Genomic DNA, 27,310 nt, shown 5'->3' with positions numbered 1-27,310 from the left:
TGAAAAAATGTACATCGTGTAGAGAATCCTCTTTTCCCTTTTTTTGTTTTTTTTGTTTTTTTTGTTTTGTTTTGTTTTTGAGATGGAGTTTCGCTCTTGTTGCCCAGACTAGAGTGCAATGACCGGATCTCAGCTCACTGTAACCTCTGCCTCCTGGGTTCAAGCAGTTCTCCTGCCTCAACCTCCCAAGTAGGTGAGATTACAGACATGAGCCACCAGGCCTAGCTAATTTTGTATTTCAGTAAAGATGGAGTTTCATCATGTTGGTCAGGCTGGTCTCGAACTGCTGACCTTGGGTGATCCACCAGCATTGGCCTCCCAAAGCGCTGGGATTACTGGTGTGAGCCACCAGACCCGTCCTGAGCCACCGCACCCGGACATTCCCTTTGTTTTTTTCTTTCCAGATCCAGGAGATAATCAATTAAGAGTCAGGCACCCTTTTCAGTCTCATAAGAAAACATTTTACAGCCTCTTCTGTCTTATGCCTGCTAGCTAAGAGCTTCCTCTGCATAGTAAAACTTTGGTCTCTACAATCCTTGTCTTAACTCAAACATTTCCTGTCTTTTGATCCCAGGTCCTTAGACAAACTCAACCAACCTTCAACCAGAAAATGTTTAAATTTACCTATAGCCTGGAAGTCCCCACTTTGACTTGTCTCGCCTTTCTGAACCAAACCAATGTACATCTTAAATGTATTTCATTGATATCTCATACCACCCTAAAATATATAAAACCAGGCTGCACCCCGACCACCTCAGGCACATGTTCTTAGGACCACCTGAGGGCTGTGTCATGGGCCATGGTCACTCATATATGGCTCAGAATAAACGTCTTCAAATATTTTACAAAGTTTGACTCTTTTTCGTCGACAGTAGCCAGAGGTTTTACACCCCAAGGCCATGTCCCATGGTTAAGATGTAGAGTGGGGGAGAAGTGTATCATTCTTTTATCAGTGGTAGAATGATATTTGTACAGGGGAGGAAGTGGGACAGGAAGATTTTCCTGATGGCTCACTTTTGAGAAAAGACTTCTTGTGCAAGATGAAGAGCTGGAAATTTAGTTTCATTAAGAACTGTTTGTGATGTGTGTTTTAGAAAGTCTGAGTTACCTGTACTCCATATTTCATGGATGTATGCTGTATTATATGATGTCTCCCAGAGAAAGTCTGAATTGCATCTATACCAGTTTGAACAGTCTTCTTCAGGATACTGTTTCTCACTTGTGTGCTTCAACTTAATGGTAAATGAAGGTTTTGGAATTGTCCAGAAGCAAGTGTGGACAGAGGAGAAGTAGACCTTTCTGACACCTTGTGGCAGCACGTGAGCACTACAGATGTGGTTGGCTTGATCTATACAGTCTAATCATATTTTTAGGGCTCTTCACACTGCAAAGTGCATTCCACCTTTTTTCCCCTTATTAGGAGAGAATCTGTTCAGAATGAACAAAAAAATTGCATGAAAATTCTCTGCATACTGAAATTTTTAAGGCTCTGCCTTTTAAAACTACTTGTGTGTTTTTGGCCAGGCGTGGTGGCTCACGCCTGTAATCCCAGCACTTTGGGAGACCGAAGCGGGCGGATCACGACGTCAGGAGATTGAGACCATCCTGCCTAACACGGTGAAACCCCGTCTTTACTAGAAATACGAAAAATTAGCCAGGCATGGTGGTGGGCCCCTGTAGTCCCAGCTACTCGGGAGGCTGAGGCAGGAGAATGGTGTAAGTAAACCCGAGAGGCGGAGCTTGCAGTGAGCTGAGATGGCGCCACTGCATTCCAGCCTGGCAACAGAGCGAGACTCCATCTCAAAAAAAAAAACCAAAAAACAAACAAACAAAAAAACTACTTGTGTGTTTTTATACATTTGATACATACCACTACTCAGGAATTTAGAGAGTTCCCAATAGCAAGAGGTTGACTGGCATATTCTTCCATAATGAATTGTGAGTAAAATCAGAAATAAAAGCCTTGGGAATTAAGATGCAATGCAAATTTGTTGTACTGTGTTCAAACGAAAAACCTTAGACAAGTTAAAGTTTTATTGAGCAAAGAATGATTCAAGAATTGGGCACACTGGGCATAGTGGCCCACTCCTGCAATCCTAGCACTTTGGGAGGCCGATGTGGGAGGATCACTTGAGGCTGGGAGTTGGAGACCAGCCTGGGCAACATAGTGAGACTCCTGTCTCCACAAAAAAGTATAAAATTAGCCAGGCATAGTGGTCTATGCCTGTGGTCCCAGCTACTCGGGAGGCTGAGGGAGGAGAATCACTTGAACTCAGGAGTTCAAGGCTGCAGTGAGCTATGATTGCACTACTGCACTGCAGCCTGGGCAGCAGGGAGAGACTATCTCTTAAAAAAATAAGAGGCTGGGTGTGGTGGCTTACACCTGTAATCCCAGCACTTTGGAAGGCCGAAGTGGGTGAATCACTTGAGGCCAGGAGTTTGAGGCCAGCCTGGTGAACATGGCGAAACTCCTTATCTACTAAAAATACAAAAAATTAGCCATGTGTGGTGGTGCACACCTGTAATCCCAGCTACTCGGGAGTCTGAGGCAGGAGAATTGCTTGAACCCAGGAGGCGGAAGTTGCAGTCAGCCGAGATTGTGCCACTGCACTACAGCCTAGGTGAGAGAGCGTGATTCTGTCTCAGAAAAAAATAAGACAGGCTTCAGAACCGGAACAGGTTCTAAGCACTCTGGCCTGCAACGTGATCAGGCAATACTTATGGACAAAACAAAAGTGAGGTACAGAAATAGTTTAATTGGTTGCAGCTTGGCATTTTGCCTTATTTGAATCAGCTGGTGACCTGCGATTGACTGAAGATGGGATTCTGTAATTGACTGAGACGCAGCTGTTTGTTACTGGAGTACAAATTGTCCTAAGTTAGAAGAATTTGTACAGTTAGTTTTCATACTGTTAGGTTGTAGTTCCTTATGTACTGACTGGAGTATGGAGGCATCCTCCGGCCAAGTTTAGTTTAGTTTAACCATTGGAACTCTTTTTTTTTTTTTTTTTTGAGATGGAGTCTCGCTCTGTTGCCCAGGCTGGAGTGCAGTGGCACGATCTCGGCTCACTGCAAGCTCCACCTTCTGGGTTCATGCCATTCTCCTGCCTCAGCCTCCCGAGTAGCTGGGACTACAGGCGCCCGCCACCACGCCCAACTACTTTTTTTGTATTTTTAGTAGAGAGGGGTTTCACCGTGTTAGCCAGGATGATCTCAGTCTCCTGACCTCATGATCTGCCCGGCTCGGCCTCCCAAAGTGGTGGGATTACAGGCATGAGCCACCGCGCCTGGCCAACAATTGGAAATCTTATTTGAATTCTTTGAAGAGTTTGTAGATGTATACTACTGCACTGCTACAAGTTCAGTTATAATGAACTTGGAGTAAATAATGAAGTCACAGTGCCAGAAAAACTTATTGATCAAGCACAGTTAAGTTTATTAGGACTGATACACGTAGGAGAAAATGCCTCCTTGACAAAGTCTTAGTTGTGTCTCAGAATAGAGAAATTAGGAGATGGTGTTTATAGGATTTTAGGGCCTTGGCTGAATCATTTTAAGGTAGGTCTTGGCAAGGTAGGTCCCTGTTTGGAATTGGACAGTTATGACATTTTAGACATAAAGAGGGCAAGGGTTTTGAACCAAATCTTGGTGAGTAAGCTGTTTAGTTGGTTCCCAATGTTATCTTCCAAGAATCATATATTCTAGATTGTATCTTCCAGATGTATCCTGGAGCAAGCAGCTAAGTCGCTTTTGTTTGGTCTCAATGTTGTTTAATACAGGGATAAAAATACTGGTTTTTATTTTCAAAAGTAAGACTTGAATTAATTTACATGAACCTTTTGTTTGTTTCAGCTTTGCCCGAAGTTTTTACATACAAATTCTACTAGTCACACCTGGCCATTCAGTGCAGTTGCTGAATTAATAGGTATGTAGTTTGACATTTCATATACCATTTGTTGCTTACAATTGTAGTTTTTTTTTTTTTTTTTTGGAGACGGAGTCACACTCTGTCGCCCAGGCTGGAGTGCAGTGGTGCAGTCTCGGCCCACTGCAAGCTCCACCTCCTGGGTTCACGCTATTCTCCTGCCTCAGCCTCCTGAGTAGCTAGGACTACAGGCACCTGCCACCATGGCCAGCTAATTTTTTTGTATTTTTTTAGTAGAGACGGGGTTTCACCATGTTAGCCAGGATGGTCTTGATCTCCTGACCTCGTGATCCGCCCGCCTCAACCTCCCAAAGTGCTGGGATTACAGGTGTGAGCCACTGTGCCCGGCCTACAATTGTAATTTTAAAAACCTTTTATTGAAAACTTAGTACAAGTGTCCTTTTTTAAAAAAAAGCATGTCTTGGCCAGGCACTTGAGGCTAGGAGTTCAGGACCAGTCTGGGCCACATAGTGAGATACAGTCATTACAAAAATACTTTAAAAATCAGCTGGGTATGGTGGTGCAGGCCTGTGGTCCCAGCTACTCAGGAGGCTGAGGTGGGAGGATCACGTGAGACTGGGAAGTCGAGGCTGCAATGAGCCATGATTGTGCCATTGCATTCCAGCCTGGGCAGGCGACAAAGCAAGAAAAAAAACAAATACCTTGAATGATAACATTAATGATAAAAATTACATAGCATAACAGCTATTCACATGGATGTCAGATTAGTCACTGTTCAGCTTTCTCTTTAATACTACCCAAGTATTTAATAGTGTTTAGGATTTACTTTGCTAAGTTCCTCAAGTGTTTATTTTGAAAATATTTTTATTCTTATTATAAAAGTAAACAGTGAGAATTATGGGGAGTTTGTTTGTTTATTTTGAGACGAGATCTCACCATGTTGTCCAGGCTGGTCTCAAACTCCTGGGCTCAGGCAATCCTCCCACCTCAGCCTCAGGAGTATCTGGGATTACAAGTGTGCACCACAGTGACTGGCAGAATTATGTTTATTAGTAGCACAAAAGTATATGTAACATACAGCATGGATTCATTTTTCTGATATCAGTAGGAGGATTAGTATTGTGTTAGATATGTGATAAATTCTTGCTTCTTTCAATAAATGGGAAGTTTAAGGTTTAGGATTGTATTTTAACAGCATTTCAGTGAACGTGAGAAAGCGGCAAGGTTGTGGTCTGATTTGCATTTATGGGTCACGATTTTTTTCTTTTTTTCTTTTCTTTTTTTTTTTTGAGATGGAGTCTCGCTCTGTCGCCCAGGCTGGAGTGCAGTGGCGCGGTCTCGGCTCACTGCAAGCTCCGCCTCCCGGGTTCATGCCATTCTCCTGCCTCAGCCTCCCGAGTAGCTGGGACTACAGGCACCCGCCACCATGCCCGGCTAATTTTTTTTTGTATTTTTTAGTAAAGACGGGGTTTCACCGTGTTAGCCAGGATGGTCTCGATCTCCTGACCTTGTGATCCACCCGCCTTGGCCTCCCAAAGTGCTGGGATTACAGGCTTGAGCCACCGCGCCCGGCCGGTCATGATTTTTTTCTTGGGAAAAATTCATGCATAGGCTGGGCACACAGTTGTTCACACCTGTAATCCCAACACTTTGGGAGGCTGAGGCAGGAGGATCACATGAGTCCAGGAGTTGGGGCCCATCCTGAGAAACATAGTGGGACCCCATCTCTACAAAAAATACAAAAATTCGCCAGGGTGGTGGTACACACCTGTAGTCCTAGTTACTCGGGAGTCTGAGGTGGGAGGATCACTTGAGCCAGGAAAGTCAAGGCTGCAGTGGAGTGAGCCTTACTCCAGCCTGGGCTACAGTGAGACCCTGTCTCCAAAAAAAAGGAAAAGAAAAAGAAAAGAAAAATTCATGCACACAAACATAAGCCTAGTTGAAAAATTTAGGCATATGTTTAAAAACAGATAATAAAGGGAAATTGTATTCTTAGGAATTCTTAGATATAGTTTAGAATCTTTATCAAGGAAGGGTTCTATCTTAGATAGAAGAAAAAAGAAAAAGAAGGAATTTTTATTTTTTTGAGACAGAGTCTCGCTCTGTCACCCAGGCTAGAGTGCAGTGGCACAGTCTTGGCTCACTGCAACCTCCTCTACCTCCTGGGTTCAAGTGCTTGTCCCTCAGCCTCCCGAGTAGCTGGGACTACAGGCACATGCCACTACTCCCGGCTGATTTTTGTATTTTTAGTAGAGACAGGGTTTCACCATATTGGTCAGGCTTGTCTCGAACTCCTGACCTCAGGTGATCCACCCACCTCTGCCTCCCAAAGTGCTGGGATTACAGGCATGAGCCGCTGTGCCCAGCCCTATTTTTCATTTTTTAATGTATTTCTTCATACACCTATTCTGAGAGAAATGAGTACGCTAAACAAGGATGTTAAATGGAGAAGTATACAGAAATAAAAATGTAGAAGCCACCAGAAACTTGGTTTAACTTGGTTAAACTGAAAAGGGTCACAATTTAAAGAAATAGTAGAAAGTAAATCTTCCATCCTTGTATGTAGCTTAGCAGAAAATGTTGCTGCCTTTTCATTTATTCATTGATTATTGTGTACCTTCCATTGACACTCAGATCTCTTTCCCCTACAATAGCCAGGTAGTCTTTTTTTTTTGAGACGGAGTCTCGCTTTTGTTGCCCAGGCTCGAGTACAGTGGCGCTATCTCAGCTCACGGCAACCTCTGCCTCCTGGGTTCAAGCAATTCTCCTGCCTCAGCCTCCTGAGTAGCTGGGATTACAGGCACGCGCCACCATGCCCGGCTAATTTTTTGTATTTTTTGTATTTTTTTTAAATCCAGATAGGATTTCACCCTGTCTGCCAGGCTGGTCTCAAACTCCTGACCTCAGGTGATCCGCCCACCTCAGCCTCCCAGAGTGCTGGGATTACAGACGTGAGTCACCATGGTCAGCCTTTTTTGTTTTGTTTTGTTTTGGTTTTTTTTTTTTTTTTTTTTTTTTTTTTTTTGAGACAGAGTCTTGCTGTGTTGCCCAGGCTAAAGTGCAGTGACACGATCTCCGCTCGCTGCATCCTCTGCCTCCCAGGCTGGAGCGATTCTCCTGTCTCAGCCTCTGGATTAGCTGGGACTACAGGCATGTGCCACCATGCCTGGAGGATTTTTGTATTTTTAGTAGAGATGGGGTTTCACCATGTTGGCCAGGCTGGTCTCAAACTCCTGACCTCAGGTGATCTGCCCGCCTCAGCCTCCCAAAGTGCTAGGATTACAGGCGTGAGCCACCGTGCGCAGACTTAGTCCGTCTTTTAATCATCTCTGCAGGGTAGTGATTTTTCTTCCTTTGTACTTCTTTGGTGTGCTGGGTACCAGTCTTTGCTGTCTCTTTAACATGGAGGGTGTTAATTCTGTAATAGTCAATTAATATATACCAGGATGCAGTTTATTTTCATGTTCTTAAATCAGAGGAATTACTAAAAATTGCAGCTTTTAAAGTTGTCTTAAAACATAGTCTTCTATTGCTTCTTATAGATTGTTCTGAACTAATTGCTCTTTTTAAAGTGTAAAATCAGAATTTCTTCAAACTTGTGTTTCCCAGATAACGCTTATGATCCTGATGTGAACGCTAAACAAATATGGATTGACAAAACAGTGATAAATGAGCATATATGCTTGACATTCACCGACAATGGGAATGGTATGACTTCTGATAAATTACATAAAATGCTAAGGTAGGTAAAAATGTGCCACACTTCTTAAAATTGTTGCTTTTACTTAAAGGGTTTTCCATGCCATCCTTACTATTCTTGGTTTTTGTTTTTTGAAATGAAATGCTGTATGTACAGTGTGAGCTGTTCTCTAAGCATGATTTTCTACTACTGGTAGATGATGAGTCAATCCTCACCACTCTCATCACCTACCCCACCCTACTTCCAACTCCCTAAAAGTCTACCATTCCTTTAGAGTTGTAGTATATTTATATCAATTACTGATAACTTTAGTGTAAGTTAGCTTTAACCATTGTTTGTAATAAAACCTACCACTTTGTTGGGAGTAACTTTTAGAGGAAGAGAGTCATGGGGTGAAATCTCACAGTCCCGGGAGCATGGGTTATACTCAGCTATTTAGTCAGGGTGTGCCAGCGATGAGTTTCCATGTTAGTACTTGTGATCCTTTTTCTCCCCTGTAATGTAGATTTGGTTTCCTTCATTTCAGAGCTGGGAAAACATGTCAAGATACATTAAAAGTAGTCTGCCCAATACATAAAAAATCAACAAGAACAAAAAAGTAATCTGCCTAAGATTATACAGCTAGGAAGGGTGAGGCCAGTATTTGAATCCAGGCTTTTTACTTGGTATTACAATTAATGAATTAAAAAAAAAAGATTATAGGTATTTATTTATTTATTTTTGATTATAGGTATTTATTTTTAAAAATCTTTATTTTCTTCTTAGCTTCGGCTTCAGTGACAAAGTCACCATGAATGGTCATGTCCCGGTTGGATTATATGGAAATGGCTTCAAGTCGGGTTCTATGCGTCTGGGTAAAGACGCAATCGTTTTTACCAAAAATGGAGAAAGCATGAGCGTGGGCCTTTTGTCTCAGACCTACTTGGAAGTCATAAAAGCGGAGCATGTTGTTGTTCCAATAGTGGCATTCAACAAGCACCATATCCTTTTGGTTGTGAAATAAAAGCTGTGGAGAAACTGAAGAAATAATTTGGAAACATTCTATGTTTTTGCCTTCTTCCAAATTATTCCCTTTGAATAACACCTGTTCCATTTCTTACCTCTGTCCTCTGCATTTACCCTACACCTGAGGCTAAGGGTTTGTCCCTTTCTCTTCTCTGTTGGAATCCTACTATGGAAATACTCAACATTTTATGTTAAACTTCCCATAGCTCTTCTGTTTACTTCAGGGTTATTGTAGACTAGTAAGACTTTATGGTCTGGCTTGAAAATTTGACTAGTGACCACGAAAGGCAGGATAACTTCAGGAAAATGCCTTTCGTATGAACACGTTGGAATATTGGAAAGAAGTTAGTTAGGAATAATAACCTGCTCATTTTTTATTCTTCTTGATGTTCGTTTGAATCAAACCGCCATGTTAAAACTTAGAAAATAGGCCGAGCTCGGTGGCTGATGCCTGAAATTCCACCACTTTGGGAGGCCAAGACAGAAGGATTGCTTGAGCCCAGAATTTCGAGACCAGCCCAAGCAACGTAGGGAGACCCTATCTATCTCTACAAAAAAAAATTAAAAATTAGCCGGTCGTGGTGGTGGGTGCCTGTGGTCCCAGCTAGGCTGCAGTTAGCCTTGATCATGTTACTGCACTCTAGCCTAAGCAATAGTGAGACCCTATCTCACAAAAAAACCTTATAAAATTATTTACAAATAGTTTTTCTGTTATTTAAGTTTATAGAGTTGGTTTTCATATTGTAATTATGAAAAATATGTTGTCAGTCTGAGTCTTTAACTTATGATATACGACAGATGATTAATTTAGCAGAATCAAAAGCCAGCCTTGCTGCAATTCTGGAACATTCTCTGTTTTCCACGGAACAGAAGTTACTGGCAGAACTTGATGCTATTATGGGCAAGAAGGGGACGAGGATCATCATTTGGAATCTTAGAAGGTAAATGTGGACATAGATGTTGACCGTTTGGGAAGTAAAGTGTATGTGCAGGTTGGTGTCGTTATATTCATCTCTCGTTACACACAGTAGAAATACATGGAAAGGTACTCATTTTTTGGTGTAGTTACTGATTTGTCTTTTCCCAGGATATGTTATAGAGGCCATTTCAGCTTCAATTTGAGATATTTTCATATTGTTAAAAAAAATTTTCCCTTTTTTTTTTTTGAGACAAAGTCTCACTCTTGTCCCCCAGGCTGGAATGCGATGGCGCAATCTCAGCTGATGCAACCTCCGCCGCCTGGGTTTAAGTGATTCTCCTGCTTCAGCGCCCCGAGTAGCTGGGATTGCAGGCGCCTGCCACCACGCCTGACTAATTTTTGTATTTTAGTTGAGACGAAGTTTCACCATGTTGGCCAGGCTGGTCTAGAACTCCTGACCTCAGGTGATCCACCCGCCTCGGCCTCCCAAAGTGCTGGGATTACAGGCGTAAGCCACCACGCCTGGCCAAAAAAAAAAAAAAAAATTTATATCCCTGCCATTCAGTCTCCATTAGCACTCTATTCTCTCTCATTTATTCCACCCCCTCTTCTCAAAAAAAAAAAAGAAAAAAAGCAATGAGAAGACAAATTTAGGAAGATAAATCTTTCTTCATTGTGTCCATTACTTAAAACTAAAAGTGATGTAGCACCTGATGAGAAAAGTAATATAGGTGAGATTTTTGTGTTGCTAAAATTTATAATCCTTTATCTTTGTGAGGATAAAATCCTTTGCAAATAAATTTTAAAATTTAAGACTAATGTCTAATACTGAAAGATCTAAAACATACTGAATCACAGGAATAAAGCACAGGTAGTGATAAGCCTAAAGAACTGAAAAAACTTGTGCTATTCTGATACCTGAATTCGTTTTTCTTGCTTTCACTTCCCTACCCCTCCTTCTCCTGGAGGATTTTTTTCAGTTATACTTTCTGAGAAAACTTGTCAAGTTTTGTTGGGAGTAACTTTTAGAGGAAGAGAGTCATGGGGTGAAATCTCACAGTCCCGGGAGCGTGGGTTATACTCAGCTATTTAGTCAGGGTGATTACAATTAATACATTAATTGTAGATTCATGTGTAGTTGTAAGAAGTAATACAGAGATCTTAGGTACACTTCATTCAGTTTCCCCTGGTGGCAACATCTAACAAAACTATAGTACAGCTGGGCGCAGTGGCTCACGCCTGTAATCCCAGCACTTTGGGAGGCCGAGGCAGGTGGATCACGAGGTCAGGAGATCGAGACCATCCTGGCTAACATGGTAAAACTCCGTCTCTACTAAAAATACAAAAAAGAAAAAAAAAAAATAGCCAGGTGTGGTGGCAGGTGCGTGTATTCCCAGCTACTAAGGAGGCTGAGGCAGGAGAATGGTGTGAACCTGGGAGGCGGAGCTTGCAGTGAGCTGAGATAGCACCACTGCACTCCAGCCTGGGCGAAAGAGCGAGACTCCGTCTCAAAAAAAAAAAAAAAGTACAGTAGTACTATTGATATTGACAGGATTTTGACATTGATACAGTCAAGATGCAGGACACTTTAGTCATCACAGGAATCCCTCATTGTTGCCCTTTTATAGCCATACCCACTTCCCTCATAACCCCACTCCCTCCTTAATCCCTAGCAACCTCTAATCTGTTCTCTATTTCTATAATTTTGCCATTTTAAGAATATTACATAAACAACATGGAAACCTTTTGGATTTGACTTTTTTCACTTAGCATAACTCTCTGGCGTTTTCCAGGTTCTTGTATGTATAGTTTGCACCTTTCTCTTTTTCTTTTTTTTTTCTTTTTTTTTTTTTTTTTTTTTTTTTGAGATGGAGTTTTCCTCTTTCCCCCAGGGTGGAGTGAAGTAGCGCCATCTCGGCTCACTGCAACCTCCGCCCACTGGGTTCAAGCGATTCTGCTGCCTCAGCCTCCCAAGTAGCTGGGATTATAGGCACCCACCACCATGCCCAGCTAATTTTCGTATTTTTAGTAGAGACAGGGTTTTGCCATATTGACCAGGCTGGTCTTGAACTTCTGACCTCAGGTGATCCACACGCCTCAGCCTCCCAAAGTGGTAGGGTTACAGGTGTGAGCCACCGCACCCAGCCAGTTTGCACCTTTTTCTTTCTGAGTAGTATTTCATTGTAGGTATGGAACCCAGTGTGTTTACCTATTCAAGACATCTGGGTTTATAGTTTTTGGATATTACAAATAAAGCTGTAAACATTTGTTTACACGGTTTTGTGGGAATATAGTCTTCATTTTTCTGAAATAAATATCCAGAAGTGTAATTGCTGTATCATATAGTACTTGCGTTTTATTTTCTTAGAAATGCCAGACTGTTTTCCTGAGTGTTTTCCTACCAGCAGTGTATGAGTGTTACGGTTTCTCCGCATCTTCCAGGATCCGTTTTCTTTCTTTTTCTCTTGCCTTTGCACCCCCAACCCCCGACTGACGTGCACCATGTGTAGGTGTATTTATTTGCTTACCTTTTTAATGACTTACAGTGTTTGCTTGCTTATCTTGCTGTGAAGTTAAATTTTGGTTCTTTCTAAAAATTATTTTTACAGCTACAAAAATGCAACAGAGTTCGATTTTGAAAAGGATAAATATGATATCAGAATTCCTGAGGATTTAGATGAGATAACAGGGAAGAAGGGGTACAAGAAGCAGGAAAGGATGGACCAGATTGCCCCTGAGAGTGACTATTCCCTGAGGGTATGTATTCAGCTCTCTTTGTGGAAGTGAGAAAATCATTGAATCATGGTAGTGTTAGGAGAGGTCATGTTACCTGCTTGTGATAGAAAGGCTGCCAGTGCTCTCTGAATGAAAGTATCTCAGACATGATTTTCCCTGGCCCACTCAGCCTGGGCAACAGAGTGAGACTATCACACACACACACAAATTTAGTTAAACTGAATTAGCACACTGGTTGATTTATTTGTTTGGAAACCCTTTTTAAATTATGAAGTCATCAGGCCTAACAATGCTTGTAGTTTTTACTATATGCTGACGTTATTATCTTATTAGAATCAGTATATTATATTAATCAGTATATGGTGGCCAGACTAATTAATTCAAAAAACAACAAATTCAAAGTCTTATTAAATTTTAACGTATTTGCCCGTGTGCGGTGGTTCACACCTGTAATCCCAGCACTTTGGGTGGCCAAGGTGGGTGGATCACAAGGTCAGGAGTTCAAGACCAGCCTGGCCAAGATGGTGAAACCCCGTCTCTACTAAAAATACAAAAATTAGTTGGGTGCGGTGGCAGGCATCTGTAATCCCAGCTACTCGAGAGGCTGAGGCAGGAGAATTGCTTGAACCTGGAGGTGGGGCAGTGGGGGCACAGAGGTTGCAGTGAGCCGAGATTGCACCACTGCACTCCAGCCTGGGCGACAGAGTGAGACGCCGTCACACACACAAAAACATTTAACGTATTCTAGAATACATACCTTAATTGTCCTCCTAAAGCAATAAATTATAGACTATAGATAGATAAGGTACATTAATATAATTTTGTGATAAATGCCTCTAGGATTTTCCTTTTAGAAGTGAGGTTTTTGTTTTTTGTTTTTCTTTTTGGAGATTACGTCTTTGGGTGTCACTCTCTCACCCAGGCTGGAGTGCAGCGGTGAGATCTCAGCTCACTGCAGCCTCTGCCTCCTGGCCCCAAGCAATCCTTCCACCTCAGCCTCCTGAGTAGCTGGGACTACAGGCATATGCCACCACACCCCGCTATTTTTTTGTATTTTTGGTAGAGACAGCGTTTCACCATGTTGTCCAGGCTAGTCTCAAACTCTTGGTCTCAAGCGATCCACCTGCCTCAGCCTCCCAAAGTGCTGGGATTACAGGTGTGAGCCACCGCACCTGTTCAAAATGAGTATCTGTTTAAGATTAAAGAAATGGGCTAGGCACAGTGGCTAACACCAGTAATCCCAGCACTTTGGGAGGCAGAGACGGGTGGATCACCTGAGGTCAGGAGTTGGAGACCAGCCTGGCCAACATGGTGAAACCCTGTCTCTACTAAAAATAGAAAAATTAGCTGGGCACAGTTGCGGGAGCCTGTAATCCCAGCTGCTCAGGAGGCTGAGGCAGGAGAATCCCTTGAACCCAGGAGGCGGAGGTTGTGGTGAGCCAACACCGCACCATTGCACTCCATCCTGCCTGGGCAACAAGAGCGAAACTCCATCTCAAAAAATAAAAATAAAGAAAAGATTGGAGAAATTAATATCTTGATGTAACAATGTCGATAAATTAATATCAAGGTTTTTTGTTTGTTTGAGACGGAGTTTTGTTCTTGTTGCCCAGGCTGGAGTGCAATGGCATGATCTTGGCTCACCGCAACCTCCGCCTCCTGGGTTCAAGAGATTCTCCTGCCTCAGCCTCCCAAGTAGCTAGGATTACAGGCATGCGCCACCATGCCTGGCTAATTTTGCATTTTTAGTAGAGACAAGGTTTCACCATGTTGGCCAGGCTGGTCTTGAACTCCTGACCTCAGGTGATCTGCCTGCCTCGGCCTCACAAAGTGTTGGGATTACAGGCATGAACCACCGTGCCTGGCCAATATCAAGCTTTTTAGTTGTTTTGATAAAGACATGTGATACTAACTTTTTGCTTGCTTGCTTTTTTTTTTTTTTTTTTTTTTGTGAGACAGAGTCTCACTCTGTTGCCCAGGCTGGAGTGCAGTGGCGTGATCTCGGCTCACCATAACCTCCAGCTCCTGGATTCAAGGGATTCTTCTGGCACAGCCTCCTGAGTAGCCAGGACTACAAGCATGCGCCACCCTGCCTGGCTAATTTTTGTATTTTTAGTAGAGACAGGGTTTCACTATGTTAGCCAGGCTTGTCTTGAACTCCTGACCTCGTGATCCGCCCACCTCGGCCTCCCAAAGTGCTGGGATTATAGGCATGAGCCACCTCACCTGGCCACTTTTTGCTTTATTTCTTATGTTGATACTGTTCTCTAATCCCAAGCTGTGGATGTATTTGTCATTTACAGATTTTTCATGTAATTTTTACTAAGGTCTTAGCAATTACATTATTAGTAATAGTAAATAGCAGAATTACTATTTACTAAAACAGTAAATAGCAGATACTTACTATTTCTTGATGTATCCTAATGTGTTCCTAGTGTTGAAAAAGTCTTACTCAAGTATGAAACAAGTTCAGAGGCAGCCAGAGAAGATGGTATGGTTTTAGTACACTACAAAATACAGTGTTTTTTAAATGACACAAAGCACCACTTCTTTTGAAAATAAGAGTCAGGAAAAGTAGGAGAAATGTTTAAGTTTTAGTTTTGTGTTGAATCTTTTTTTTCTGAGGTGGGGGGTCTCCCTCTGTCCCCCACACTGGAGTGCAGTGGTGTGATCTCGGCTCACTGCAGCCTCCACCTCCGTACTTGACAGAAAAATCAGAAAATGTACCTTTTTGTACATATATACATTTTTAAAAATTAAAATATGATCATACCATACGTGCTGTTTTGTAATCTTTTTCACTCAGTAATAAATATATCAGTGTCTATATAGATCAGTTGATTGTATTCTGCAAGTCATTTTTACTGGCTACGGTATATTGAGCTTATTTTTAATGAAAAATAACCAAATCAGAATAACATACAGCTTTGTAGCCTGTTTATTGAAGAGTTAATTGGTCTTTTATCAAGTTAATAGGAGAGCTTCTGTGTAAATCCATGTCTAAGTAATAGTGAGCAAACCTGTAGATACTAACTTCTTGTTATGTTATTTTCCAGGCTTATTGCAGTATATTATATCTAAAGCCAAGAATGCAGATCATCCTACGTGGACAGAAAGTGAAGACACAGCTGGTTTCGAAGAGTCTTGCCTACATCGAACGTGATGTTTATCGACCCAAATTTTTAGTATCCTTTTTCTTTTTATGATTCCTTATAGAGATATGTTAGTCAGGTGTATTCTCTTTTGCCTCTTTCCCCTTATATGCTGATAGGGATTCTAGTCTGCTCTAGCTTTGCCCTCCTTTGTGTGCTTTTGGACTTACCAAGTAATGAAATAGAAAGGATGATTTGAACTGAGTGAGGTGTTGTGTTCAAAATTTACCTTAATATTTTAAGTCTAAAACAGTGAGAATTACCTTTGGATTCAACTGCAGAAATAAAGATCATTATGGGATAATGATGTATCACAGAAATAGACTCATCAAAGCTTATGAAAAAGTTGGATGTCAGTTAAGGGTAAGCTTTATTTTTTATTTGAAAAGAAAATGTCTATTTTCCATAAAAGTTAGGATAATATACGCTCTTGAGTCAAATGTTAAATGATTTTATTGTACCTTTCGCCTATAGCTTTTTAATGTAAATTTGTAAAAAATAACACTATGGTATTGGAACTTTTATTAACTCCCCTCCCCTCCCCTCTCCTCCCCTGCCCTCTCCTTTCCTTTCTCTTCCTTTTTTTTGAGACAGAGTCTCACTCTTGCCCAGGCTTCAGTGCAGTGGCACAATCTCGGCTAAACTCACTGCCACATTCACCTTCTGGGTTCAAGTGATTCTGCTACTTCAGCCTCCCAAGTAGCTGGGACTACAGGCGCATGCCACCACGCCTGGTTTTTTTTTTTTTTTTTTTTTTGAGACAGAGTCTTGCTCTGTCGCCCAGGCTGGAGTGCAGTGGCAATATCTCGGCTCACTGCAGCCTCCGCCTTCCGGGTTCAAGCAATTCTCCTGCCTCAGCCTTCCAAGTAGCTGGGACTGTAGGCACATGCCGCCATGCCCGGCTAATTTTTGTATTTTTAGTAGAGACGGGATTTCACTATGTCGGCCAGCATGGTCTTGATCTCCTGACCTGGTGATCTGCCTGCCTCAGCCTCCCAAAGTTCTGGGATTACAAGCGTGAGCCACCGCACTCAGCCAATTGTTTTGTATTGTTAGTAGAGACGAGGTTTCACCATGTTTGCCAAGCTTGTCCCAAACTCCTGACCTCAGGTGATCCACCCGTCTCAGCCTCCCAAAGTGCTGAGATTACAGGTGTGAGCCACCGTGCCCGGCTTTATTTTTATTTTTTGAGAGACTCTGCCTGGCTGGAGTGCAGTGGTGCAATTTTGGCTCACTGCAACCTCCGACTCCCATGTTCAACTGATCCTCGCACCTTAACCTCCTGAGTAGCTGTGACCACAGGTGCATGCCAGCACCTTGATTTCTTTTATTTATTTGTTTGTTTATTTTTTGAGATGAAGTCTCACTCTGTCACCCAGGCTGGAGTGCAGTGGTGTGATCTCAGCTAACTGCAACCTCCACCTCCCTGGTTCAAGCGATTCTTGGGCCTCAGCCTCCCAAGTAGCTGGGACTACTGGCGTGTGCCACCACGCCAGGCCAAATTTTGTATTTTTAGTAGAGACAGAGCTTTACCATGTCGACCAGGCTGGCCTCAAACTCCTGACCTCAAGTGATCCACCCACCTCGGCCTCTCAACATGCTTGGATTACAGGCCTGAGCCAGTGCGCCCGGTCTACTATATTAATTTTGTATTTGATCCTGAACAGCCCTGAGGTGGGGACAGAATATTTCTTTTATCCCTATTTTATGCATAAGGAAGTTGGGGACCAGGCACAGTGGCTCATTCCTGTAATCCTAGTGCTTCATGTGGCTGAGGTAGGAGGATTGCTTGAGGCCAGTGCTTCAAGACCAGCTTGGGCAGCATACCAAGTCTCTACCTCAGCTGAGTACGGTGCCTCACACCTGTAATCGCAGCATATTTGAGAGGTCTAGGCTGGGGGATTGCTTGAGCCCAGGAGTTCAAGACCAGCCTGGGCAATGGGGCAAAACCCTGTCTGTACAAAAAAAATACAAAAATTAGCTGGGCCTGGTGGTGCATGCCTGTGGTGCCAGCTACTCAGGAGGTTGAGGTGGGAGGATTGCTTGAGCCCAAGAAGTTGAGGCTGTAGTGAGCCAAAATTGTGCCTCTGCTTTTCAGTCTAGGCAACAGGGTGAGGCCCTATCTCAAACAAACAAAAAACCATTGTCTCTACAAAACAACAAAAACAAATTAGCCAGGTGTGGTTGTACGTCCTTGTAGTCTCAGTTATTTGGGAGGCTGAGGTGGGAGAGTGCTTGATCCCTGGAGTTTGAGGCTGCACTGAGCTATGATTTTAACCCTGTACTCCAGCCTGGGCAACAGAGTGAGACCCTGTCTCTTAAAAAAAAAAACAAAAAAAGAAATTGGGGCTAATAACAAATAGATGAAGCAACTTGCTTAAGACATAACAGCGTGGATCTTAGACACAAATACATCATTTGACTGCATTTGGATATGGATCCATTGCATATTTTTAAGATTTTGGTGATAATTCTTTATCATACTTTATTCTGAGTTTTTTGTAGAATGATGTGAGATCTACACAGTATACCAATGCGGATTCACCTTGAATACCACTTAACAGGGGTTCTGACTCTGCTTCACCTACTTTACATGGCATGAGCCCAAATATAGCATATTTGCAGAAGTAAATGAACTTTATGTCTACCACAGCATGTAAATTTTTTTCTTTTATCACCTATGAATCTGACTTAACCAAGATACATAGCCCATTTTCCCAACTGAGTTAAATTTGCACTGTGTATATTTCCTAGTTAAGCTCAACCTTGTAAAAATAGGCTGTTACAGCTAAATTACAATGTTTGTCTTTACCAGATGATGGACTGGGCCTAGTATTTGCATTCTGTGGATTCAGTAAACATTAAATAAGTATCAAAAACCCATTGTGATTTGCTGTGCTGGGTGCTGAGCATAAAAAGTTGATAAAATACAGAGGATGCCCTCAAAGCTCAGTTTTGTGAGGGGACTGTGGAACATCCTTGGAAGCATCAGAAAAGGCTTCTTAGAGAAAGTGTTGATTGAGATGAGTCTCAGTTGACTTCACTGTGCTGCAAAGTCTGGAAGGGCTTTCCAGGCAGAGACAACATGTGCAAAGGCAGAGAAAGAGGCTTCTGAGAGTATGACATCATAAAGGGAGTAATTTGATGTGGCTGGACCATATTTTAAGTGGAGAACAGAGGAATGAGAGAGACAGGATAAGGCTGGAGGGAAGATGGATAAGAACCACAAATTGAAGGATCTTGTTATTGCTGTAGTTTAAAAATAGTCTGAAATGGTGAACCTGATGGTTTTTAATAGAGCAGAATTAGGATTAGTTGTATGGTTTGGTCTATAGTTGTGTTTATAAAAAATTTCATTTTATGAGTTACACATTATTTTACTTTTTTTCTTCATAGGCTAAGAAGTATAGCTACAATCATGAACAAAATATACTTGTTAGTCATATGTAGATAATCAGAAGATGACTCATATACTTTGAGTTCAACATTTTAGCTAGCAGATTTAAAAAATAACTAATTTAACCAACCTAGGTTTTTACTTCATTGTTAGTAACTGGATACCTAACTTTGGGTAAATGACTTTAACTTTTATCTCACAAACGTATGGAATATTGCCTTTCAGAGCCTTTGCTAGTCACTACAAGATCAGGATGAATTATTTGTGGTTTCTGTTCTCTAAGAAATTGTATCCTAGTAGAGATAGTCCTCTTTTCTTTTTTTTTGTCTCTTTGAAAGATGGAGTTTCACTCTTGTTGCCCAGGCTGGAGTGCAATGGCATGATCTCGGCTCACTGCAACCTCCGCCTCCTAGGTTGAAGCAATTCTCCTGCCTCAGCCTCCTGAGTAGCTGGGATTACAGGTGCATGCCACCACGCCCGGCTAATTTTTTGTATTTTTAGTAGAGATGGGATTTCACCATGTTGGCCAGGCTGTTCTCCAACTCCTGACCTCAGGTGATCCGCCCACCTCAGCCTCCCAAAGTGCTGGGATTACGGGCGTGAGCCATCGCGCCTGGCAGGTAGTCCTTTTTCTCTTGTATAAAATTGGGGATGTTAATACTTGTCTAAATGGATACTTGTCAACAATCAAAGGGTTTTTGAGGGAGGCTCTAGTGTATTTAGAAATTAACTTCCAGGAAAATAAATCACCTACCAGTGTTTTTTTCAGTCTAAATTTGATGAGAATTGGCTGGGCACGGTGGCTGATGCCTGTAATGCCAGCACTTTGGGAGGCCGAGGCTGGTGGATTGCTTGAGGTCAGGAGTTGGAGACTAGCCATGGTGAAACCCCGTCTCTGCTAAAAATAGAAAAATTAGCTGGGTTTGGTGGTGCGCGCCTGTACTTCCAGCTACTCGGGAGGCCGAGGCAACGAGAGTCACTTGAGCTTGGGAGGTCTCTTGGCTCTTGCAGTGAGCCAAGATTATGCCACTGCACTGCAGCCTGGGTGACCGAATGAGACTGTCTCAAAAAATAAAAACAAATAAAAATAAAAATAAATGTGATGAGAATCATACAAGATAAAATATAGGAAAATATACAAACTATTATTCTTTAAGGGTAATTATTTTGAGCATCATGTCTTATGCTTAAAATGCTGATTTCATTTTATTTTTTCAGGCAAACAACATGGGTGTTGGAGTGGTTGGAATTATAGAGTGTAATTTCCTTAAGCCAACTCATAATAAACAAGATTTCGACTATACTAATGAGTACAGGTATGTTACCTATTTAAATTATTGACTGAGGTTCCTAGGAAATGGATTACCAAGAAAGCAGGAACTACTCTATTTTCTGCGAATCTCAGAGATACCTTATTAGTAAAGAAAGGTTTGAATATACTACTTGTGATGGTGTAGGTTACAATTCCTAGAATGGGAGATGGTTTATTAGTTTTCTATGTAAGTCCCTTACCTACCCATTTTCTTAAAGTTCGATAATGTAATTATAATTTTGTAATTAAAATAAAAAATCCACAAAGATGGCAAAACATTTAGCTTAAGAGAAGTTATGCAAGTATTTTGAAAATAAACTTTAAAAAGAAGTCAATAATTTAAATAGGTAAATAGAAGGCCTGGCCAATGCTGGCCTATAGACGTGGTCTCTGGTTGACATAGGGTGTGTGGATAGGTTGGAGCTGGTCTGTAGAGGGAGCCTTATGTTGTTGGAGCTAGCAGAAGACTGCTGGTGGGCAAAGCATGGCCTGATGGGCACAGCCGAAGCTCCTCTGGGAGGTCACTGGGCCCTAGCAAAATAGTAACAGAGTACCAGAACTTCGGCTGGATTTGGAGCCTAGAGACAATAAATTGGTAACTGACTCAACCAAAAAAGTCAGCTGGGTGCGGTGGCTCATTCCTATAATCCTAGCACTAAGGGGGCCCAAAGGTGGGCAAATTGCTTGAGCTCAGAAGTTTGAGACCAGCGTGGGCAACATGGCAAAATCCTGTCTCTACCAAAAATACAAAAAATTAGCCAGGTATGGTGGCACGTGTCTGTGGTCCCAGCTACTCAGGAGGCTGAGGTGGGAGGATCGTTTGAGCCTGGGAAGGTGGAGTGTGCAGTGAGCCAAGATGGCGCTACTGTACTCCAACCTGATGACAGAGTGAGATCCCGCCATCTCAGGAAAAAAAAGGCCAGGTACAGTGGCTTACATCTGTAATCCCAGCACTTTAGTAGGCCAATGCAGGAGGTTCGCTTGAGCTGAGGAGTTTGAGACCAGCCTGGACAACATAGTGAGAGCTTATCTCTACAGAAAATAAAAAAATGAGGTGGGAGGATCACTTGAGCTCAGGAGATTGAGGCTGCAATGAGCCGTGATTGTGTCACTGCATTCCCACCCGGTTGACGGAAGCCACCCTGCCTCAAAAAAAAAAAAAAAAAAAAAAGAAAAATCCAAAAAGTTTTGGTTCTTTGTTAGGACTAATAAAGTCTATAAGCATTTGTCAAGACTGATTAAGGAAAAAGAGTAGAAAATACAAATCGTCAATATTAGAAATGAAAAAGAAATTACTGCAGAGCCTTCAGACATGAAACATTAAGCAGATAGCACAGATAAATTTTCTCCATTTTAGATGATGTGGACACATTCCTTTGAAATTGAATCAGTTTTTAGAAAACTTCCCACATACTAAATTCAGACATTTAAGGGAGAAGTGGCATCAGTCTTTTTATTTAAAAAAACGATTTAAAACAATACATAATAGTTCATTTGTATGGAATACATGTGATATTTTGATACAAGCATACAACATGTAATGATCAAGTTAGGGTTACTGGGATATTCATCACCTCAAGCAATTGCCGTATTTTGTGTTAGGAACATTCCAATTTTACTCTTCTAGTTACTTTGAAATATACATATATAAGATGTTATTGTTAACTATGGTTGTCCTCTTTTTTTTTTTTTTTTTTTTTTTTTGAGACTGAGTCTCACTCTGTCACCAGGCTGGAGTGCAGTGGCCCCTAGATCTTGGCTCATTGCAACCTCTGTCTCTTGGATTCAAGCGATTCTCCTGCCTCAGCCTCCCGAGTAGCTGGGACTACAAGCACGCACCACCATACCCAGCTAATTTTCTGAATTTTTGGTAGAGATGGGGTTTACTATTTTGATCACGATGGTCTCGATCTCTTGACCTTGTGATCCGCCTGCCTCGGCCTCCCAAAATGCTGGGATTATGGGTGTGAGTCACCGCGCCTGGCCCAGTTGTCCTATTGTGCTACCAAATACTGGATCATACTCCTAATTAACTGTATTTTTATACTCATTAGCCAGCCCCTCTTTATTTCCCTCTCCCCACTACCTGTCCCATATCCTGAGGTCAGTATTTTTTAGCTCTCAGATATGAATGAGAACATGAGATATTTGTCTTTCTATACCTGACTTACTTCACTTAATGTCCTCCAGGTATATCCATTTATATCCATGTCATTACAAATGACAGCATTTTTGTGGTTGGATAATATTCCATTGTGTGTATGTACCATAGTTTCTTTATTCATTTATTCATTAATGGATGCTGACAAGGATGTGGAGAAAGGGGAACCCTCGTACGCTATTAGTGGGAAAGTAAATTAGTATAGTTGCTATGGAGAATAGGATGGAGGTCCCTCAAGAAAACTAATAATAGAATTACCATATGATTGAACAATCACATGGCTGGATATATATCCAAAAGAAAGAAAATCAGTATATTTGAAGAGATACCTGCACTCTCATGTTTATTGCAGCACTGTTCACAGTAGTCAAAGTTTTTATGAAACCACATAATCTTGATAGTAAGCTCAAGAGTACAGGAAAGGAAATTTATGTCAATCTCTTATCACAGAATTAAAAGTCTTAATTAAAATATTGGTAAATACTATCCAGTACATGCTAAAAGAATAATACCATTAAAACCAAGTGGGCTGTGTTCTAAGACAACATGGGTGGTTTTAATGTAAGAAATGAGTATAGTTCATCATATTGATGTTAAATAAGAGAAAGCTCTTGTGGTCATCTACATAGATAGAGAAAAAGCACTTGCAATTATTTTTAAAAAGAACACCTACAAAAACTGAATCAAAGGGCATAATAACAGAGTATTTACACACACAGCAAACTACATTACTACTGGGGAACAGTGATAGCTTTCCCTAGAAGGGTGGGAGAGTTAAGGATATCAGCTCTTCACTAAATGTTCTTGAGGAAATAACTAATGTAATAAGGCCAAAAAAAAAAAAAAAAGGAGGGGTGGGGCAGGTTGAAAAGAAGACATAAAGCTCTATTACAGGTCGAGTATCCTTATCCGAAATCTTTGAGACCGGAAGTGTTTTGGTTTGGATTTTTTTGTATTTTGGAATGTTTGCATTATACCTACTGGTTGAGCATCGCAAATCTGAAAATCTGAAATTCGAGGTGCTTTCATGAGCATTTCCTTTGGGTATCATGTTGGCACTCAAAAAGTTTCAGATTTGGAGCAATTTGGATTTTTGGATTTGGGATGTTCAGCTTGTACTGGTAGTTGACAATGTTAAGTACCATTTACCCTTGAACAGCACAGGGATTAGGGGGACTGACTACCCCTCAGTCAAAGATCGACATATAACTCCCCAAAACCTTAAGAGCCTGCTGTTGAATGGAAGCCTTACTGATAACATAAATAGTTGATTAAGCTGGGGATGGTGGCACACATCTGTAGTCCCAGCTACTCAGGATGCTCGAGGCAGAATGATGATGTGAGCCTAGGAATTTGAAGCTGCAGTGAGCTGGGATAGTGCCACTGCTTTCCAGCCAGGGTGACAGAGCAAGACCTTTTCGCTAAAAAAAAAAAAAAAAAAAAAGAAAACCATCTATTAACATGTATTTCGTATGTTAAATAGATACTGTATTCTTAAAATAAGCTAATGAAAAAATGTTATTAGAAAATCATGGCCGGGTGCCATGGCTCAGGCTGGTGCGGTGGCTCACATCTGTAATCCCAGCCCTTTGGAAAGTACTGAATCCTAGCCACTAGACCACCAGGGAACCACAATCCCAGCACTTTGGGAGGCTGAGGCGGGTAGATCACTTGAGATCAGGAGTTCGAGACCAGCCTGGCTAACATGGTGAAACCCCATCTCTACTATTTTACTTATTTTTTTCTGAGATGGAGTCTTGCTCTGTCATCCAGTCTGGAGTGCAGTGGTGCAATCTCAGCTCATTGCAACCTCCGCCTCCTGGGTTCAAGCGATTCTCCCTATCTTAGCCTCCCAAGTATCTGGGATTACAGGCGCCTGCCACCAAGCCCGGCTAATTTTTGTATTTTTTTTTTTTTTTTAGTAAAGACAGAGTTTTGCCACGTTGGCCAGGGTGGTCTCTAACTCCTGACCTTAGGTGATCCGGCCACCTCAGCCTCCTAAAGTGCTGGGATTACAGGTGTGATCCACCACCCCCGGTCCCATCTCTACTAAAAATAAAAAAATTAGCCGGACATGGTGGTGGGCACCTGTAATCCCAGCTACTTGGGAGACTGAGGCAGGAGAAGCACTTGAACCCAGGAGGTGGAGGTTGCAGTGAGCCTAAGTCACGCCATTGCACCCTAGACTGGGTGACAGAGCGAGACCCTGTCTCAAAAAAAAAAAAAAGAAAAAAGAAAACCAAAAACAAAATCATAAGGAAGAGAAATATATTTACTGTTCATTAAGTGGAAGTGGTTTATATGTCTTCATCCTCGTAGTCTTCATGTTGAGTAGGCTGAGGAAGAAGGGGGATTGGTTTTGCCATGGCACAAGAAGAGGTGGAAGGAGAGGCAGGCACACTCAGTTTAATTTTTATACACTGTAATTTCTGTCTGACTTTTTTCCATTTTTGTTTTCTTTCTTTTTTTTTTTTTTTTTTTGAGACGGAGTCTTGCTTTATTGCCCACATCTTGGCTCACTGCAACCTCCGCCTCCCAGGTTCAAGCGATTCTTCTGCCTCAGCCTCCTGAGTAGTCGGGACTACGGGTACGCGCCATCACACCCGGCTAATTTTTGAATGTTTAGTAGAGATGGGGTTTCCCCATATTGGCCAGGCTCATCCTGAACTCCTGACCTTGTGATCCGCCTGCTTCTGTCTCCCGAAGTGCTGGGATTACAGGCGTGAGCCACCGTGCCCAGTGCATTTTTATTTTTGTAAAAATATCTCTGTACAGTACCAATCCTTCTTCCACTGTCTGCTTCAGTTTCAGTGCCTGTATCATAGAAGTGTCCATGTTGTAAAAGAAATCAAAAGCAGTCTTGAATAATTGGAACCCAACTGCCGGATTGTCTAATGTCAGTTTGTTGTCTGGGCACTGCTTCTTCTGTCTTCTTCCTCACTGTCTAACACTGGTTCAGAAACACTCATCTCCATCAAGTAGGCTTCCATTGATTTCCTCAGGTGTGGTGTCTGTTTGCTCTTGAATTCCTGCAACATCCATATCTTGAAACTTTTTGCCCTCTACCTTTTTTTTTTTCCTGTATATCCACAATCTCTCTGATGATTTCCTCAACTGGCTATCTTATAAATACTGTGAAGTCATGCACAACATGTGGACACAGCAGGAATTTATTGTTTTGAGCTTGATTGCTTTCACAGCTTTTTCTGTATTAATAATGGCATCTTCAGTGGTATCGTTATTCTAGACTTTCATGATGTTTTCTCTGTGGGAATTGTCTTCCACAGCGTTAACAATCTTTTCCGTAGTCTTGCTGTGGGTAATGAGCCTTAAAGGTCTTATGACCCCCCTTGTTATCTAGAGCTGAATTAGAGACGTTGTGTTTCGGGACAAGTAGACCACTTGGATGCCTTTGGTGTTGAACTCATGGGGTTATGGGTGGCCAGAGTACCTTGTCCAATATCGAAAGAGCTGTAAAAGGCAGTCCTTTACTGGCAAGTTAATTCCTGACTTCAGGAACAAAGCATCAATGGACCCAGTCAGAAAAAGGATTTCTCATCCAGGCCTTCTGCTTGTGCAACCAAAAGACTGGCAGCTGGTGTTTGTCTTTTCTCTTCAAGGCTTGAGGGTTAGCGTCTTTATAGATAATTCAGTCCTGATGATAAACCTGACTACATTTGCACAAAGCAGTAGAGTTAGCCTGTCCCTTCTTGGACTTAAATCCTGGTTTACGCTCCTCTTTTTTGCTAATAAGTGTTCTTTGTGGCATTTTTTCCCAGAATAGAGTACTTTTGTTTGCATTAAAAACCTGTCCAAACAGGCTGGGCATGGTGGCTCATCCCTGTAATCCCAGCACTTTGGGAGGCTGAGACAAGAATAGCTTGAGGCCAGGAGTTCGAGAGCAGCCTGGGCAAAAAAGCAATACCGTGTCTCTACAAAAAATTAAAAAAAAAAAAAAAAATTAGCCAGGCGCGGTGGTGAGTGCCTGTAGCCCCAGCTACTCAGGCGGCTCAACCCACATATCAAGCAGTTTATACTTTTTCTTGTATTATGACTTTGCTTCTTGGGAAAACAACTAGCATCACTAGTGGCAGTTTGTGTGGGTCCTGTGGTGTTATTCAAGGTTTACAGTATTGCACTGAACGATTTTTACTGCAATACAAAATTTCTTGGAGATGCTTACATGGAGATAAGCATGTCATAAGGCACTTGAAGCAAATAAAAAACTTGAGCCCACCAAAATAGCAACAGGAGGTGGCTATGAAATTGCTATAATAATATTGTATGTACTATAATTAATCTTACGCAGTTATAATTTAAGACTGCATCTTTGTTTACATTTCTCTTGACTGCAAATGAAACCACCTACAGTCTGTATATGCTTAAGTCTTGATAAATTTTAACTTTTTAAATAGCTTTGTTTATATTTTATGGTAGTAAATGATAAAATAGACTAGTATTTGCATGTTATGCATTCATGACATACCTAACTTATTCTTAATTTTTTGGATATTTCTGGGCAATGCAGTTCTTGGAAGTTTTTTTCAAATTGTTATAACTCTCTAAAAATTTTTCTAATTTATTGAAAGAAAATTGTATATAAGTGCAGTTCAAACCTGTGTTGTTCAAGGGTCACCTGTACCTTGAATGTTCTTTATTAACTATATGTTTTGGAGTTTTTTCTCTTCACAGTGGCTATGTACTCATTACTAGATTATTTATGATTTATCTTATGTTTGAAAAGAATATTTTTCTTGAATTGATTTTATGATTTACTTTTTAAGACTTACAATAACAGCACTAGGAGAAAAGCTGAATGATTACTGGAATGAAATGAAAGTGAAGAAAAATACAGAATATCCTCTAAATTTGCCAGTTGAAGATATACAGTAAGTACATTTTTAAAAAATATCATTTCACTTAGATATCAAGATGTGGTATTAGAGAGTAAAGGGGTTGTACAATGTTTCACAAACTTAGGACTGTAACTCATAGTAAGGAGTAAATTCTGCAACATGAATTAGCACGCTGCAAAATCAGTG

The 27,310-nt window shown here is 41.5% G+C and overlaps 1 protein-coding gene across 4 annotated transcripts in view; it reads left to right on the top strand.

The window, feature by feature from the left end:
• MORC3 (MORC family CW-type zinc finger 3) overlaps positions 1 to 27,310 on the top strand; it is a 57,194-nt gene that overhangs the window by 9,756 nt on the left and 20,128 nt on the right. Inside the window, exons 1-10 of one of the 4 annotated variants that reach the window (XM_063639265.1) lie at positions 1,221 to 1,319; positions 3,853 to 3,925; positions 7,496 to 7,628; positions 8,352 to 8,566; positions 9,385 to 9,532; positions 12,120 to 12,267; positions 15,303 to 15,431; positions 15,642 to 15,761; positions 20,014 to 20,111; positions 27,053 to 27,157. In XM_063639265.1, the coding sequence (XP_063495335.1) occupies positions 7,597 to 7,628; positions 8,352 to 8,566; positions 9,385 to 9,532; positions 12,120 to 12,267; positions 15,303 to 15,431; positions 15,642 to 15,761; positions 20,014 to 20,111; positions 27,053 to 27,157 (995 nt within the window). In that variant the 5' untranslated portion in view covers positions 1,221 to 1,319; positions 3,853 to 3,925; positions 7,496 to 7,596. Of the gene's footprint in view, positions 1 to 1,220; positions 1,320 to 1,599; positions 1,618 to 3,852; positions 3,926 to 7,495; positions 7,629 to 8,351; positions 8,567 to 9,384; positions 9,533 to 12,119; positions 12,268 to 15,302; positions 15,432 to 15,641; positions 15,762 to 20,013; positions 20,112 to 27,052; positions 27,158 to 27,310 lie in introns of those variants that run through there. The other 3 variants (XM_063639267.1, XM_055279642.2, XM_063639268.1) reach the window with 3 other exon arrangements.

Source organism: Symphalangus syndactylus, chromosome 5, assembly GCF_028878055.3.
Source record: "Symphalangus syndactylus isolate Jambi chromosome 5, NHGRI_mSymSyn1-v2.1_pri, whole genome shotgun sequence".
Classification (NCBI taxonomy): domain Eukaryota; kingdom Metazoa; phylum Chordata; class Mammalia; order Primates; family Hylobatidae; genus Symphalangus; species Symphalangus syndactylus.
Note: the sequence above shows the minus strand (reverse complement) of the source record. Positions and strands in the feature narration are given on the sequence as shown.